The sequence below is a fragment of the Eutrema salsugineum genome, unplaced genomic scaffold (assembly GCF_000478725.1).
Source record: "Eutrema salsugineum unplaced genomic scaffold, Eutsalg1_0 scaffold_3, whole genome shotgun sequence".
NCBI lineage: Eukaryota > Viridiplantae > Streptophyta > Magnoliopsida > Brassicales > Brassicaceae > Eutrema > Eutrema salsugineum.
Genome location: NW_006256756.1, coordinates 607,927 through 626,414, shown reverse-complemented (window position 1 = coordinate 626,414; position 18,488 = coordinate 607,927). Strand labels below are relative to the sequence as shown.

Below are 18,488 nucleotides of genomic sequence, written 5' to 3'. Positions count from 1 at the left end.
GTATCTGGAGAGTCCAACCGATTTAATCGCCAAAGAATTTTATCTCTCTGATCTGGTTACAACACATGAGGTAGTTTAGGAAGACAAAATCTAACAAAATCAATGACTGCTTGTCTTCCCCTTGGCAGCTTCCAAGAACCTGTGGACATCGTCTGAAAAACTGATCTTAAGTATGGAATTCATGTGATTTGAGGTCCCAATGGTCTAATTATCAGTAAAATGTGCTAATTATCATATGCTAGAAGAACGCTGAAATACCACGAATATATAACTTGAGAAAAACTAGATACGGCCTTACTTGTTTGGAAGCAAGAAAACTCTAGACGTTATAGTGCTTATGATCAACTTTTGGTTTAGTTGCAACCTTCCTGCATTATCGAGTAAAAATATTTTGCTCTTGAAATTTTGTAAAAATTGTCGGTTGGCTTTACAAATTAATACACAATATTTTCTAGTATTTTATATCCATTTACACTAAATTATACAACACTTAAATTTCTCTACTTCAGTAGAATCATCTGAGGTTGTGTGACAAAAACATATTTTTTTCCGATAACAAAAACATAAACAAACTTTAGTTATATAAGTAATCGAAACAAAATCCAACAACTTACATGCGTATTATCATGATCATCCAAATCGTTCTTCGCCTCACCTTTAACTTCCACAGAGAAAAAGAAACTAGTATTTTGTAATGTGACCTCAGTTTTAGAATCATTTGTGACCTCAATACAAAATTAATTTAACTACATGAAATCACCAAAAAAAAAAAATTACTTGGACGTTGGGCTTTCGCTACTTTAAGACCCAACATTAGTGTAGTAGCCCATGACTTAATTTAAGAAAAGATATCCAATAAACAAATTACAATCTCATTTTTGGATATAAGAAACTATTGGAATCTGAGTATGCGTGCATCAGCTTATCTAAAAGCAGTGGCAACTGACTCATAGCGTGAGGCCGATGCTGAGATTTAGATTTAATATTAAAGTTCATATTTATTTTTTCTTTCTTTTCAAAAGTTAAACACATTGTATCGAATCATAGATATGTGATCGAATCGATTAGAAATGGGTTAATAGGCGACGATTTGACATATTTACTATTCTTAGAAATACCAAAAGATATACTTCAATTTCACTTACGAACAAAAAAAAGGAACTTGCAAATCTTAGTGTTGTGTTTATTGAATGAACTAATATTCCATGACGGAACACCGATCCAAGTGGTTACAAGTTACAACTTACAAGTTATTAATTATATCTAATTTCTTGGAATCTCTATGGAATGAATCAAACTATCTCACTCCGAATAACTTGACAATAGAGAAAGAAATATTTTTATAAGAAAGAACTGATGACTGACAGTTATCGCGATTCTGACAGAAAATATATATCTCCATATATACTATTATGATCGTGATGAGCTCTATTGTACACTATAATATATCAAACGGGCGATTTAGTATTGTTATCATTTATATTAATACTGTCTTCGTTTCCAATCATTTGACAAGACTTGGAAGTGGTCAGAGTTTTCGAAATAGACTGATCTGTCTCACTCTTCCTCCCCCAAAGAAACACGTAAAGACCCGTTACAGTCACTCCTGATCCAAGTATGCTGCATTTTGTGTATCATAAATAAATAGAAATGTAGATATATCAGTTTATATGCATGGACCGACCTTTATATGATAAACGTATGTATATACCATATGATATAACACTAATATGAGTTGAGGATTAAAACCTGCCGAGGTATAAAGGAGAGTGTAAGATGAGGAAATCGAATAACGTAGCAGAGACGAGACTGATGGGGCTGAATGTTGACACGAAGACTGCTCCCGTCATTTTTATTGACCATGACGTCACTACTGTCGACATCGCTTGTCCCACAATTCCCTTTTTTGTTTCCATCAATACATCAAATCATATATCATATAAAACCAAAAGAAATCATATATCATAGAAATCCAATATTTTATCGAAATTTTACAAGCTACCCTATAGTTTCTAACTCTCTAGGTGTTGCCCTTTTTATGTGTTGTATACCTAATGAAAATAGAAATAAAAACTTACAGCGTAAATGATGACAAAGATGACGAATTTGTCTTCGATGACCCAATCTTCGACTTCTCTACTCTTATAAAGACTCAAAATGGCACATTGAAATGCTGCGAAGACTGACATTAGACAAGTACTTGAGTACTTACTGCATGGATACTTAATGCTTAATTTCCCTTGAAACAACATCCATAGAGATAATAACACTGTCCCAATGATCAAGTAAAGACAGCCTAGAAGCCATTTATTTGTAAGGTCGTGACCATTGTTATGTAGTGTGCTGTTGTGAAGAGCCTCTGGATGAGTGTGAGGGTTTGATACTTGTGGACCTTTGAAAAATGTTAAGAACATTGCCCCAAGTATGCAAATTAGGGTTCCTATTAACTTGAGCACACCTGCTTTGCTCTTAATTAGGTTTTGCGCCTTCTCTATTCTGCAATTTTTTCTTTTATATTAAATATACGAGAAACTTTTTGTTGTAATTTTGATAGTTTTAAACAATAATTAAAAGAAGTTGCATTACCTAAAAATAAGGGCCAACGTAAAGGTAATAGCGGGTAACATGCTATTTAGAGCCATCGAAACAGTTGCTGACGTGTACGATAGTCCAAGCAAAAAGAAAAATTGCATCAAACTTGCCCTGCATTATTTATTTCAAAATAATGATAAATTAAAAAAATAAATAAAGTAGAGCTTTGTAGACTTGTATTAGTAGATAGATATCGTGTTAGAAAACTCTTTTATCTTTTATTTTTCTTTAAAGTAAATAAAAAATCATTAAAAATAGAGGAATTATATATAGCGCAATAACAAGAACAAGTGAAAAGGACAAACCCAAGTAATCCGCTGACGAAATGTTCGCACAAGAGCATTAACGTTAGCTTTGGTCTTGTTTTCCTATAACAAACTCATACAAAACCCAAACTTCATTACTTATTCACACTTTCACAGCAAAATAAAAACTTATAAATTGTTTAAACAGTCATATACATATATACATACATATTTCATATGAGTGGATACACATCGCTATTACAACTTAATTCATTATGTTTCGATTACGAAACAAAAAGGATATCAATATTATAAACTTAGTACTTTTTCATCACGTCTCAGTGAAAAAAAAAATGTATGGTTTTAAATCTATGCTTAGTCTGGATTTCAACAGGTATATACAGATATACATGAAAAGAGCATCTATTCAATTGGTGTAAGACTAACGATATATTTTAAAATTTATGGGCAGTTTGAATATCGACGCATGAAAACCAAATTATATATGAAAGAAATCAAGAATCTAGGATACTTTTGTTTGTTTTTGCAAGAATTTTCTAAGAATCTAGGATTAAATTGGATTTTAACATATGATGATCAAATTGTACATAGAAAGAACAAGCGTTTTGTTATTAGCATAACGAAGTACTTCAAATTTATGGTTAGTTTAGGTTTCGACTTCTGAAAATCAAATCATACGACGCATATTTCTTACGAGAACAGAACAAAATAGATTTACTTAAAACAATACCTAATAAATCAACGACGAGTTCGACACATAAGTGTCAAAATGTTCATACCTCTCCCAAATATAAGAAAACGGAACCAATATCAAAGCAGAAATAGCCATTCTATAGGCAGCAAAGATCATATGATTAACACCAACATCAAGTGCTTTCTTAACGAGAGCATTCACTGATCCCATTGCTATACTTGATATTAACATAACTATCACTGGTGCCCATTGTTCTTCCTTCATCTTTTCTCTCTCTCTCTCTCTCTTGATTTTTTATTATTTTCTTGTAGATTTATAGTTTCTGTAAAATCGAATGATTTTCTTTGCGTTTAGCAACCACACGCCTTCCCATCTACTTATATTTATAATAAAGTTTGTGGGTGGTTGCCACAGTGGATATATATATCCTTTTCTTGTTAATCTTCATATATTTACTTTATAACTCTTTTTATATGAATAATTTATAACTCTTTATAGTGTTTATAGAATGATATGTTTGATTGTTAAATTTGTCTAAGATTGATGGTGGACGACCATTATCGAAGACTTCTTCAAGTCAAATGTGGATTCACACTCAATGTGCATGCATGCAGTTTAAATAAGACAACAAAAAAACTGACTGAGTACTATTTTCATGAGAATCAGAAACACAAAAGTTAAAAATTTATTTATTTATTTTAGTCCGAGTCAACATCGCAAAATATCCAAGGAAAAAAAGTATATTATTATCTATGAACATGGTCATGTGAGAACAATTTTGTTAATTTTAGCTTAGCAAATTGTTCCATGTCAAATTCAATTTTTTTTGAAAACATATTTTACATTTTTAATCCATTATATGATTCTTTTTGTTTACTTTAAGTTATTATATATATGTTTTTATCATTGATTTTTTTGTTTACTTTAAGTTATTACATATAAAACATTTTTAATAAATTAAAACTAAACAAAAAATCAATAATGAAAAAAAACACAACATTTTTTTAACAACAAAACACACAAACTCATTAGTGCATTAATTTTGTAGACACTTAATGCACTCGAGACACTAATTAATTTGCGGGGAGTTAAACTCTTAAATATCCTCAAATAAACGATTATTTGATGAAAAATCAAATCTCCGCATTATACGTAATGCGAGACACGCACTTTGCTGCTCACAATTTGTTCGTGTCATCTACTTTATATTTTGTTCTTACCTAAGACCGTTTTCTTTCATTATTTGTTTAGGTTGTTTTTCATCGGTTAATCAAACACATATTTTGGACTTTTAGTGTTACAGAATTATAATAAAATAAGTAACCGTAAAACAACATTTTCTTTTTGGGTTGAAGATCTAAATCAAAACAATGTGGATGGCAGAACTGATTTTTAATATAATAACTAAAATTGTCGACTGTAAAAAATTAGCAGACTCCTTTTTTTTATTTTTTTTATATAGCAATTCTTAGATTCACTCCTTATTCACTTTATCTTATTTTAACTAATAAAAGTGTACCATGTATTACTTAAAAATAAAACTAGCCGAAGAAAATAAAATAAACTAAAAAAAATCATTAAGCTTCATATTACGTATTACGTGTCAAGCTTCATTTTACATGGAAAGAGACATAAAAAGTGTGATTAAAAGATATAAAAAGGTTATAAGTTCTACTACGGCAAGTTTTATTTTTCTATCAAACATACTTTTCATTCTCGCTTTATTCAATGACTTAATTGATATGGATATATCTACATCGATCACCAATCTATGATTAAACAAAACTTACAAAAATAAAAACATGAACTACAAATTATTTATTAATAACAATATGCATATATATATATATATATATTATATTGCTTCCACCTCAGTTACCTAGATATTACATCAATAATGTTCACACTTTCACACTTTATTTTGAAAATTTTGTTTCACGATACTTTGGTACATAAACAGATAAACTCTCCTTTTATTGATTAATAGAATTTAATATATATTATAAATTAGATATCTCATTTTTTTAAATTAAGAATATTTTATTAACATTTTCTGTACTATTGAAACATAAAAACTTTAACAACCTATTTTGAAGAACTCTATTTTTTAATAAACAGACAAAACTGTTTCTAAAGTACAATTCTTTCTTTTCTCCAAACAATAACGATTCAACTTAAGAATTACAAATTCAACATATTTGAATCAATGATACTTAGATTAGTTTTATTTTATATTTTGTATATTACAAAAATTTAATCCACAACAAAATGTATACCGTACAAACGCTTAGCTTAGAATCTAATAATATATTAAAAGAAGATATACTCCAGTTTTTCCCTGATATATTATATGAAGATTAAACATTTTTAAAGCGGTTATGTTTAACATATAGAAACCTCAATAAAACAAAGCACATCAATCAGTCTATGTATTTTTCGATCAGCTCGATGATAACAAATTTTTATAAATGACATTGGAGAGGATGTAACAGACAAAGTTAATCCTGAATAGATACAATTTAATTTGTAACACACAAATCATTGGAAGGTTCAATCTATAACATGTTAATAAAATACTTTTAACAAAAAAAAATAATGCTATAAAATTAATAAAAATATGGAATTGGCGATCACAAAGTTGAATTGTTTTAAATGGTGAAGTCCATATAAATTATGTTTGTTCATTGTGTCTATTCAATAATGGAAAAAAGTGTAATGAACGGTGAAAATAGATATTGATTAATCTAATCTAATGACACCTACCAACTAATACTTTCATCCACCATATATAGGTTTAACCCTATTAAGTTTATTGTAATGGGATTATGTGCAAAGATATTAAAAGAAATAATGTAATGAGAGTGATATGAACAGTGAACTGCTATTCAGAGGTGAGAACTTGATTAATTTAATCTAGCTAGTGACACCTACCTAATAATGCTTTCATCCCTGATTCCCACCATATATAGGTTAAAAATCTTGTAATTTTTCTTGTAATAAATCATTTCCTTGTAATCAGAGTTAATTTATGAAAAAAAAATATATAGTCTAATGAGAGTGATATGTGAAAATAGATACTACTTGATAACTCTAATCTAGTTATACCTACCAGGTAATGCTTCATCCCACCATAGATATTATATATAGGTTAAACTCTCGTGACTTTTAGTAATAAGATAAGCCCAACGATGTTGAAAAAAAAAATGTTGCAATGAGCGTGACGAATCACGACAACATACAACGAGTCAGTGACCAATAAATAAAAAGTAATTAAGGTAAAGTAGAAATTAGATTAAGTAGAAACAGAGCAGTGGTTCGTTGACATGTACATCACTATATAGTACAATGGTCGAACTGGACCATTACGGATCTAATCGGTCGGCCATGCGGCATGCTGTCGAATCTAAAACCGGTACTTTATCTACGACAATAATCATTATTATTGTGACTATACATATGCGAATATAGTAAATTAAATGAAGGAAAAAAAAGCGACTGATAACAATATTTACCATGTGTGGGAAGTAGCCGCCAAGTTCTCTTCTGTTGTGGTTAGGCATCCTTGCAGTCTCCGATATATAGAAAAATATTTGATTAACAGATTAGATATGTTGCACACACACACCAAAAAAAAAAGATTAAAAGATTAGATATAGTAAACAATCGTTGACAAATACAACCACTAGTAATATGTTATACATATACAAAAAATTCGTTGGTAAAAATGAAACTAATAGCGAAATGAAAATCACATACGTAAATATGGAGTTTTCTTAGATTTTATTTCGGATACATAACTCAGATTAATTAACTCTTTAACCTGATGTGTTTTCACTTTGGATTTTGATTTTTCTTTTTATATTCCGTTTTAAAAATGCCAAGATATTAAAATCTTAAAGTTTGCTCTTTTTATTTTTGATATTTCCGCCTCTGTCGTGCTTTCATCACTGTTTCGTTGGAGTGAAAATCGTTATTTCGTCGATGTTTTCCAGGAATAATGGCACAAATGTTGTTTGTTTGTTCATTAATTGCTTCCACGTTAGTTTCACATTCAGTTTTTGACTCCGGTTATTTCACATTCGATGGTATTTTTTTGAAGGACTAAAAACCAACCCAATAGTTATCTATGAGGCCAATTAAAGAGCAGTGGGCTACTCTCTGTCTGGGTTTATTATTTTATGGCCGCTTGATGGCTTATATTATCTAATCAGCCCAACTTGTTTTACCATTGCCATTACATTCATAAATTATATAATCACTTTATTTTACCACAGAGCTAAAACAGAGTACGTATCGTTGAGGTTGAGGTATCCTCTAACAGGCAACAGCAGACTTCTCCATCATTTCCAAAAAATGAAAAATCATTATGTCAATCTTCATTTAAAAGAACAATTAATGTACTCTCTGTCCCATATGTTTATGTTAATTTTCGACCGCTTTCGTTTCAAGATTCATTGTTCATGCCTCGTACCAACTAAAAACTTAACCACAAAGAGATCATATGTTTTCGTCTTATCGATAAGACCATTGTTTACATTATAATGCATTAGTAATTCTTCTTTTACCATAAAAGTACAATATTAACTTGTTAAAACTTAAAAGTAATGGATTTTCATAACGCAAAGAAATTTAAACCTTAAATGAAATAGTTAATCTAAATTGAATAATATAAAGTATGAAAACAATAAATAATGTATAACTATAAAAACAGAAAACTCAAATGAAAAGTCAAAAATATGGGAAATAACAAATTCAAATTGAAAACATAAGTATGAAAATTATAAAGAACATTTAATTTCTGTAAACAGTTAAATCCTAAACTCTTTTAGCCACCGTCTTAAATCCGTTGATGTTCATTAGCCTTAGTATTTTTGTACCAAATTTTTAAAACTTTGACAAGGCTATATAAAATTTAATGCGTTTGATAAATTTTGATGTGTTCACCATATAAAAATACTTTTCATCTGCTTTATTTGAATTGTTTATCTTGAACTGTTTTGTTTTGTCAAGAATCTCATTTCTGATGAAGAAAATGAACAATGTTTTTACATGATGAACATATCAAATTCTATATAAATTATAAACAAATGGTTTGAGAAAAGGATGTGTTCAAAAACTTGGGAGAGGATGTGCGGGAAAAAATGCTACCAAAAAAGGTCAAATAGTGAAATACTTAGAGCAAATAGTTGTTTTCTTAACACCTTTTCTAATAGCGTGATATCTGTCTATATATCAAGTGGAAAAATGGGTTATAACCCCAAATTTTTTCTAAATTTATTCGTATTATTGTATTATGCTACAATAATGTGTATTTTTGATGTAAAATTATGAGACATGAAAAAATCATTGAATCTAGAAATTGAAAAGGATATAATGCGCTTTATACTACTACTTAACACTTGATTCGTAAGAACTAAACCCGGACATTAATAACAAAAGAATCCGTAAAGATGGAAAAACATAAATAATTTAGATTGGATGAAGATGCCATATGTCTTGAGACCAGCATGAGAATCAAATGCTGCAATGCCATAAAACGCTAAAGAATGTGCCCATTTGCCACCACCACATTATTTAATTTAATTTCTTTTTGATTTTGTTTTAATACAGAAAATTATAGAAATTCCTTCATTCTCCTTATAAGTCTCTAAAATTACAACTTAACCACAATTCTACCCACCCAAACCCAATAACCCATGAATATCCGCCCACGCCTAATTTCTTCATCTTCATCAACTAAATCATGTTCTTATTCTCTTTCGTTCGTTGTAGATAGCTCTCTCTAAAATCTGGTTGAATCTTCTCTCTTCGAATTAGGGAGATCAATCACTCCATATCAACTTCCTTAAACTTTCTTCCTCTCTCAAAACTTTCGTTTTCATCACGGTGAACTTTTTCATGTCCTGAATCCTCTTTTTTTTTTTTCTTTCCTGGAAATATTTAAGTTTGTATAGCTTCGGTTGATGAATCATCTACCTGTTAAGAGCTCTTCATTTTTTTTTGTTGGTGTTGGGTTTTTATTAAAGTCGAATTCCGACGAAATCATCGACACAACTCTGTTTTTTTTCCGACATTAAAAATCACATTTCATGGTTTGTGGCGGCTCTTAGAAATTATACGACCCATGATTATGTGATTTATGACTGCTCTTACTTCAATTCAGCAATTGTGAAATTGGTTTTGTTTGCTTCACTTAATTTGCTTTGATTTTGTGTCGCATGACAACGATAATGGCAAATGATTCGTTTACTTTTTTGGATCATTTGGGATGCGAGAGAGCTCAGTAATTGGACTCTATGGTTAACTTTGTTTGGCCAAATTGTTCTAGCGCAATGGTTTTGTTATAAAGATACTTTATTTCTTCCAACCGTCGGCAATGGAGGGAGCACTCGCAGGAACGAAGATGGCTCTTGCAGCTTTCGAGTAGCTAAACTTTGAGGAACCTCCTCCGGTCTGGGGATCTCGCAGCGTTGATTCTTTGAGAAGCTCAACCAAATCGGCGAGAAACTAACGGGACTACTTCTCACATTCTTCCTTTTTTACTTGAATCCAATTTAGTTTTATTGGATGGTACTCGGGATACTTGCGTTTCACGGGGTTTCATAAATTGGAATCATAAGCGATTTTTGAATGTAGGATTCAGCTTTTACAATGTATAGTTGTGCTTTAGGATGTTTATTGTTGTCGTTTTGCTCTTGCAGTCAAGTTTACATGGCTAAAAGATCAAAACTGGTGAAAATGGTGGCTCTGAAGAAGATCCGCATGGACAATAAAAGAGAAGTGGTATTTGTTTCTTTATCGTTATACCCATCGTGAGTTTTGTCATGCTTATTATGTTACAGCAAGCTTAGAACAGATGAGAGTTTTTGTTTCCAATAGGAATTGACAAATTGTAAGTTCTGTCTCTTAAAAGGTTGAGATATGGATGACTGAGGAAAGCCATGTTGGTGAAGAAGAAAATCTTTTATATTCTGTATCTTATCATTGCTGGTTCAGAAGAAGAAGATTTGGGAATCAGCATTTCGGAAAGAGCATTTGATGTGGATAACTTATGGTCTTGTCACTTTGTAAAGTTTAGGAAATGCTAACATTTCTTGATTTATTTGTTTTGACATTGCAATGTAACAAAAGTTTTTTATTGAAGATTAATAAGGTTTTTACGAAATTTATCTTTATTCATCAATTTTGTTCATATCTTATTTATTTAAATACAAGATTACTAAAACGAAAGAAAAAACTATAATGATATGGTGTAATTATCTCGGTTAGCTTAATGTACAACTAAGCAGTTAATTATAACAAAATGGAACATGTACTTTAAGTACAACTCAGTACAACTGACAAAATGAAACATGTGCGTCATCCATTTTGTACATAGTTGTACTCTAAGAATCCGGTTGTACACATTTTGTACATAGTTGTACTCTAAGAGTTCGGTTGTACAAAATTCTTAATAGTTGTACTTTTGTGAATTTATCATTTTTGCAGTTGTCCATTGATATAGATTATTACTTTGTAGTTGTCCATATAATTTTTGAATATTAAGTAGCATTTATGATGTTTTTATATTACAAATTGTGCAAAATCATATATTTTGCCTCTTTTGCATCATAAAGTGGTTAATATTAACAAAGTCTTCCTTATACTATAAGATATGTTTGATGGAAAAACAAGAATATGTATTAAAAAAATTATAAATATCTGATTTTTCATAACTTGTAATATGAAAACCTCGTAAATGCTATTTAATGGTCAAAAATTATGTGGACAATTACGATATAATAATCTATATCAAGGTACAATTGAAAAACGTTAAAAATCGCTAAAGTACAACTATTAAGAATTTAGTACAATTGGACTACTAGGATACAAATATATACAAAACGGCGCACATGTTCCATTTTGTCGGCGCACATTTTGACATGTGTGCCATCAATTTTGTACATAGTTGTACCCTAAGGGTCCAGTTGTACAAAATTCTTAATAGTTGTACTTTTGCAATTTTAACATTTTTGCAGTTATCCCTTGATATAGATTATTATTTTGTAGTTGTCCATATGATTTTTGAATATTAAGTAGCATTTACAATGTTTTATATTACAAATTGTGCAAAATCATATATTTTGTCTTTTTTGCATCATAAAGTGGTTAATATTAACAAAGTCTTCCTTATACTATAAGGTATGTTTGATGGGAAAACAAGAATATGTATTAAGAAAATTATAAATATATGATTTTTCATAACTTGTAATATGAGAACTTCGTAAATGCTATTTAATGGTCAACAATTATGTGGACAATTACGATATAATAATCTATATCAAAGTACAACTGCAAAAACGTTAAAAATCGCTAAAGTACAACTATTAAGAATTTAGTACAACTGGACTCTTAGGGTACAACTATATACAAAATTGACGGCGCATATGTTCCATTTTGTCGGCGCACATGTCAAAATGTGCATAGTTGTACCTTACGAGTCCAGTTGTACGAAATTTTTAATAATTGTACTTTTGCGATTTTAGCATTTTTGCAGTTATCTTTTAGTATAGATTATTATTTTGTAGTTGTTCATATGATTTTTGAATATTAAGTAGCATTTTCGATGTTTTCATATTACAAGTTGTGCAAAATCATATATTTTGCCTCTTTTGCATCATAAAATGATTAACATTAAAAAAATCTTTCTTGCACTATCAGGTAGGTTTGATAAGAAACTAGAATATGTATTAAGAAAATTATAAATATCTGATTTATCATAATTTGTAATATGAGAACCTCGTAAATGTTATTTAATGGTCGAAAATTATGTGGACAATTACAACATAATAATTTAAATTAAGGTACAACTGCAAAAGTGTCATTTGTATCAATTGTAATATATCACTTAGTTGTATCATTTGTATCAATTGTCCTATATCATTTAATTATACAATTTATACCAGTTGTCTTATCATCCCAGATTTGATGGACTCGGATTTTAGTTCTAATTTACCTAAGATTCACTACGATTCAAGAACTACACTGACAAATTACCAATACAACAATCTAATTGTCCATTAAACTTGGTTATCAATCCAATTTGCATATCAAAATAAGCAATTTTTGCAAATTAAATTTCTAAATTGTGAAAATCATAAATCTCCAAATAAGAATAATTTACTCAGTTTTGAAGCTTCAATAATGGCAGATGATAGAGGAGTTAAGAATTAAAAATCGATTGCAGAAGAGGAGAAAGAGACAGAGGTGCAAGTCCATCATATTGAATTTCGTTTTCAACATCGACCAAACCAAATGATAGGGAAGAGAAGAAGATGAGAGGGAGACATTTAATAAAATAAATAAAAATTAGAAAATCAAAAAATAATAAATAATTCAGTTCAATTATAAAAATTAGAAAATCAGAAAATAATAAATAATTCAGTTCAATTTCATTAAGTTTAAAATCGATATTACATAATTATTTATGGCACTAGATTCAGATTATTTTTTTCTAGTTTATGACATTTTAGCTTTGCGCTCTGTTTCAAGTTAGGTTCACCAAATTTTGTTTAATTCTGTTTTCATTCAATTTAAATATATGTAGACAGTAGAACCAACCAGTTTACATGAAAATTGGTATGAGTAATTTGCAGGTTGACATAAACAAAAGAAGTAACATCACAACTTGAGAGCAGCAATGGATTCGGGTTTAAACTCGACCCGAAGACCCAAAACCCGTCTAACTTCAGCCGGTGTGAGTCTCCAAGTCATGGGTCCTGAGTTCTCTCCCCAAAAGTCTAAAATCTCTGAAACCTTCTCCAAGTTGAGTATCGTAGCCATTTGAGTTAACCGAGCAAACTTATCTCTCACTGTTCTCTGAGTCATACCCGAGAAATGGCTAACCAAAGCCCTTGTGTCTCGGTCAAGCTGAAGCCCACCAAGCTGGCTAAACCGTTTCTGCATCATTATGACTTCGAGTCTCTTGACTATGAAATCGATTATGAGATGCAGAAACGAGTCGTAATTGTTGGATGTCATCAGTGGTTGGAGCCACGCCGCGTTTGTTTCGACCGAGTGGAGAAGCCGTTGGACCCAAGGGTCGTTCACCTCGTTCTCTGCGTACTCGGTTTCTGTTAACTCGTAGCTTATGGTAGCTACAGTGTCTAGAACCGGACGCACTCTGGGTGTTACGGTTGCTACTAGCTGTTCCATTCCTGAGTTGAGTAATTGCTTGAACGTGTTGCTTAACTCGCCTAGCTCGGATAGACATGATTTTATCCTCTCCCGATCTGCTGGTGCAGGAAACACCTGTGATTAGGACAAGAGAGAAAGAAGCTGAGATGGATTTGTCCAGGATTCAAGAGTGTAGACTGACATTCTCGGAACTGCTCAAATCCCAATATACATGTTATAGAATCACTATCTATAACTTAATAGAGAAGTGAAGAGATATATCTATATATAGACAGGCAAGAGTAAACGAGATTATTCTAGCCTAATAGATCCCAGATTTGTTGTTCCAAGTTTCCTAATTAAGTATGATCATAAAGTATAAGGAGTATGAGTACTAACCTCAGTACATTGCTCCTCGATTTCATGTTTTAGTTTGAGAATGTACTCGCAGCTCACATCCATATTGTTCAAAGCAGTAGCAATCTCAGTTCCAGTGTTTTCTACACCGATACCACCCAAGAACAACCTAGCACCAAGGTTTGGCTCTCTAATCTTCTGTTGTAAGGCTTCATGGTAATCATTTCCCAACAAGCTACCGGCATTGCTCAATACAGCAATCACAGAACTGATGTTTGAAGTTGAAATCGCTCTCCTCAGACAGCTCTGCAACACATAGAACACATCGTCCACCATTGAAGTGGTAAGGCTGTCTGGTACATGCTCATCGATCCTTGTAGCTTTCCTCACATTCTCAACCATAAAGAATCCTTCTAGTATAACATAGAATCCTGTCACGTCCTGAATCACTTTGCTAAAACTTCCATTCCTAAATGCCTTTGTAGCCCTTGGCAACAACTCAGGATCTACCGATGTCAAAGACTTGATTTTTGATACCATGAACTCGGTATAATCCTCACCCAACTGCATCAGCGACAGTATCTCTTCCACATACATCTCGACTTCTCTCGGGTCTGGTCCTTCAGATGCACCACCAGCGAGAAGATTCAAATTTGGAGAATTGTTGATATCAGACGCCAATCTAGCTAGCTTTCTAAACTCCATATACTTCTTCAAGATCAAGGAACCTCTAGAATCACATTCCTCTTGCAATTCACAAATCGCATAAACAACACCATCTTCTCCGCAAAGCCCTCTTAAGATCTCATCGTTTTCTTCAATAGCCATGACAATGTCCTTAAACAAATTGGTTAAGCACCCAACGAAATTTACCTGTCCGAGTCCTTGCTCCATGAGCTCAACCACATTTTCGTATTCCATCCTCCCTCTCATGGCGATGACCTTTTTCAGGTAACCAACGTAGAGCTGTAGACCTTCCTCCTCCATTCCCAACGGAGAATACAATCGCACGAATCTCAAAATTGTGGGATGATCCCTCTGGTCTATGGCCGACAAGAGCTTCTTCTTCACGATCCCTTCAAGCTGCTTCTTCGACGCTAGAAGCTGCTCCCTCTGGTCGGAACCAGAATCCTTGTACTGCGAATCAATCTGGAGAAACCTCTGTACGAATGTCGCGGCGGATTCGTAATCCTCCGAATCTAACGCAGTCTTCACGCCTTCGATGCAATTCCCTCGCTCGACAATCGCGTCTATACGGGAGAGAGTCACATTCACACGAGACTGTGCGAGATCAAGCTCTCGTACTTTGCCACTGACCTGATCCGCGAGATCACAGGTCGATCGAACATTCCCGAACATGTGATCTGCATCAGCCTTCACGATATCGAGAATGTCCGCGGATCCCTGAAGCTGAGCGAGATTCCGATCCAGCTCCGTCCGCTGAGATAGAAGCGTGTCGAGATCTGAATCTAAGCTGCGTTGGTAAGCGATACATTCGTGAAGAAGTCGCGTCATCGCGCCAACGTCCGTGAGCGAGCGTACATACTCCAACGCTTCCGGTGTACCGAATTTCACGGTGGAGAAATCTACCGACTCCACCGCCGTATCGTCTTGATCGAGCTCCGGCTGCCTCGTAACCGCCATCGATCTAATCGGAGTCGATGGCATTCCCGTAACTTATTTTCGATGATATTTCTGAGTAATCGGCAAAACTCAGATCTGATCAAAGATTTTTCACAATTTCAAATGCTTCTGAATAACGTATTGCAAGAACACAGGACAATCACAGGGAGAAGATGAAGAAGCCACTCTCCTTCACTATTGTTCAGAAGCTGATACCTTCATTTCCAAAGCAAACTATTGAATGGAGCTAAATGGGCTTCAGCTTATACAAAAAAGCCCAAATCAGGTCCAATCACCAAAATTGGGCTCATATCAGTTTCCCCAAGTAAGCGTCTTCCCACAATATCATCGACATTATTCGATCCAAAAAACTGAATAAAGCTTCGAGTGTCTAAAGAGTTTGAGGAACAAGTATATATATATATATATATATATATATATACCCTTCAAGGCATTGGTTTGTATTGATTCTTGAGTTATATATAACAGATTGATCGAGCTTTCTCTACAGTTCCTCAGGAACAGCAACCTATAAACGCCTCCTTTCTCTAGCATTTTTACGTTTCATCTGTAGCTTACTAGAAAGATAAGATCCTAAGCCGAAACCCGCATCAACGAGTCTAGTATCACCGCTTATCTCTACCTTCATAGCATCTTCAAGAAACATTCTGATCTTCTCCGACTCGTCTTCTTTACAGATTATAGGAATTATCATCTCCCAAGTGTCTAAATGCAATGCTTCCTTATTCTTCATCACAAGTTCAATTACATCACATGCATCTTTGACTTTGCCGAAGCTGCAAAACCCTTTCACCAAACAATTAGAGACTGAAAAATGAGGAGAAAACCCTTTCGATATCATCTCTTGTAGATACTTTTTCCCTTCATCAAACATCCCTTGGTCACACAATCCTCCGATCAGTGTCCTATACGAGACCAAATCGGGTGAGCAACCATTAACTACCATATCATCAAGAACCTTCCTGGCATCCATGGCACGACCTTCTCTACAAAACCCGAGAATTATCGTGTTGTAATGAACAATATCAGGATTACAACCTTTTAACTTCATCCTACATAGAAGCTTGTAAGCCTCTCTAAGCTGTGTCTTCCTACACAAACTGTTCAACAACGTAGTGTAACTCAACCTATCGGGCACGAACCCTTTATTCAGCATATCTTCAAGTAATTCCATAGCACCATTCGCTTGTCCTTTCCTGCAAAACCCTTGAATCAGAATCCTATAAGACTCAACATCCGGAACAACATCTCTCTCAAGCATTTTACCAAATAGTTGGTATGCAATACTCAAGTCATCATTCAGACAAAAGGCTTGCATCAATATGTTGTAGGTTCTCGTGTTAGCCATCACTCCGTGAAGCCGTGCGCTCTTAAAAAGCTCGAAAGCTCTCTGAAGGTAACCTCTATGGCTGACGAGAACCTCTAGGATTCGATTCAGATGTTTTGGCTGTGGCGTGAAATTGAACTCCAGCATTTTATAAAACGTCGTAAACGCTTTATCCGGTAACTTTGCTTCTGCGTAGATTTTAATCAGATATGTGAAAAGCTCTCCGGTTACCAGATATCCACTAGCTCTATGCTTGGCGAGAACGTCGTCGATGAGATTGAAGTATCTTGAACGGCCGAGTTTGAGAATGAGGACGAAATGAGAAGATTGAGAATGGCGGAAATTGGGTTGCTGAGAGGCGTAATCGAATATCTCTTTGGCGAGGAGAGGATCCGATTGCGAAGCTATAAGCTTTTGAACCCGAGTCGGAGACCCAATTGAGGATTTAGGATTCCGATTCGATACCACCGGTTCTTGGGTTTCGTCTTCATATGAACGTGATGAAGTAGAGAACAGAAAATTCGAGAATGACGATAATGGCAGATTCAAGTGACGAGAAACGGCGGATGAGTCGTAGATCGGCCGGCGAATCATTAGTCGGAGTTTTTAATAATCGGCCGTTGGAAATGGATGATTCAGGCAGAAATCGAATGTCTTCTTACACAACAGTTAAAAACTATGTAGGCCCAATTTGTTATGGGCTTTCGAACTGAGGCCTACTAAGGAAACAGAAGGTCCCATCCACTCTATGACTTGTCATCGTCGGTGACTCAGTGTCGGTGCGGTATCTCGGATGGTGTGTTAAATTAGCAGATTCTTCTATGTGGATTATTAATTGCTTTTGGAAGCTTACTAACAAAAAAAAATACTATAATTTTAACTATTACAGAATTGTTTAGAAATTTTCTAAATCTGTGAACAAAATTAAGTAATTAACACATGGTGGTGTGGTCTTGTGGAACCCAATTCAATTAGTGTGACTTCGATGGATGTATCGTTAGTTGCTTTACTAATTTGGGGGATATGATTATGATAGATATACAAACCTTAAACTCTAGCAACAAAACCGAAATGAAAGACATATCTATAAAATGTTTAGCTTTGACATGCGGATAATTTTCTTGATGCATGCATGCAAACAAGTCTGTGTATTGCTAATTTTGTTGAAGCCATACCGTAAATTCTATAATGCTCGCTTTCAGTCGCGTCCTTAATATTAGGGCTGGACACAATTACTTGGTATTCGTCTCGTATTCATTACTTAATCCGTACTTGTTCCGTAAAACTAAGTACTTGTTTTGATCAAGTCGAGTATCAAGTATCTTAAGAAGATTACTTGCAAGTATAAGGCAAGTATCAAGTATTAAAAAAAAAATTACTACTTGATCTTATTGATCCGTTACTCGTTTCAAATCTCTGATTTTTTTTTTATTTTATTCCACATCGATTACAA

The 18,488-nt window shown here is 33.3% G+C and overlaps 3 protein-coding genes across 3 annotated transcripts; all 3 read right to left on the bottom strand.

The window, feature by feature from the left end:
- Positions 1-1,385: 1,385 nt before the first annotated feature.
- Positions 1,386-3,889, bottom strand: LOC18015109 (WAT1-related protein At4g01430). The gene is made up of 6 exons (XM_024154311.1): positions 3,638-3,889; positions 2,898-2,960; positions 2,587-2,703; positions 2,079-2,496; positions 1,750-1,901; positions 1,386-1,620 (listed from the first exon to the last, which is right to left on the bottom strand). Exons 1-6 carry the CDS (start codon positions 3,814-3,816, stop codon positions 1,449-1,451), a joined length of 1,101 nt encoding a protein of 366 aa, XP_024010079.1. The 5' UTR covers positions 3,817-3,889; the 3' UTR covers positions 1,386-1,448.
- Positions 3,890-13,088: 9,199 nt separating this feature from the next.
- LOC18015108 (conserved oligomeric Golgi complex subunit 4) lies at positions 13,089-15,876 on the bottom strand. The gene is made up of 2 exons (XM_024154197.1): positions 14,107-15,876; positions 13,089-13,842 (listed from the first exon to the last, which is right to left on the bottom strand). The coding sequence occupies exons 1-2, from the start codon at positions 15,730-15,732 to the stop codon at positions 13,213-13,215; spliced, it is 2,256 nt and encodes a 751-aa protein (XP_024009965.1). The 5' UTR covers positions 15,733-15,876; the 3' UTR covers positions 13,089-13,212.
- Positions 15,877-16,135: 259 nt separating this feature from the next.
- LOC112085164 (pentatricopeptide repeat-containing protein At4g01400, mitochondrial) lies at positions 16,136-17,629 on the bottom strand. Its single transcript, XM_024154198.1, has one exon. The coding sequence runs from the start codon at positions 17,627-17,629 to the stop codon at positions 16,217-16,219; it is 1,413 nt and encodes a 470-aa protein (XP_024009966.1). The 3' UTR covers positions 16,136-16,216.
- Positions 17,630-18,488: the final 859 nt, after the last annotated feature.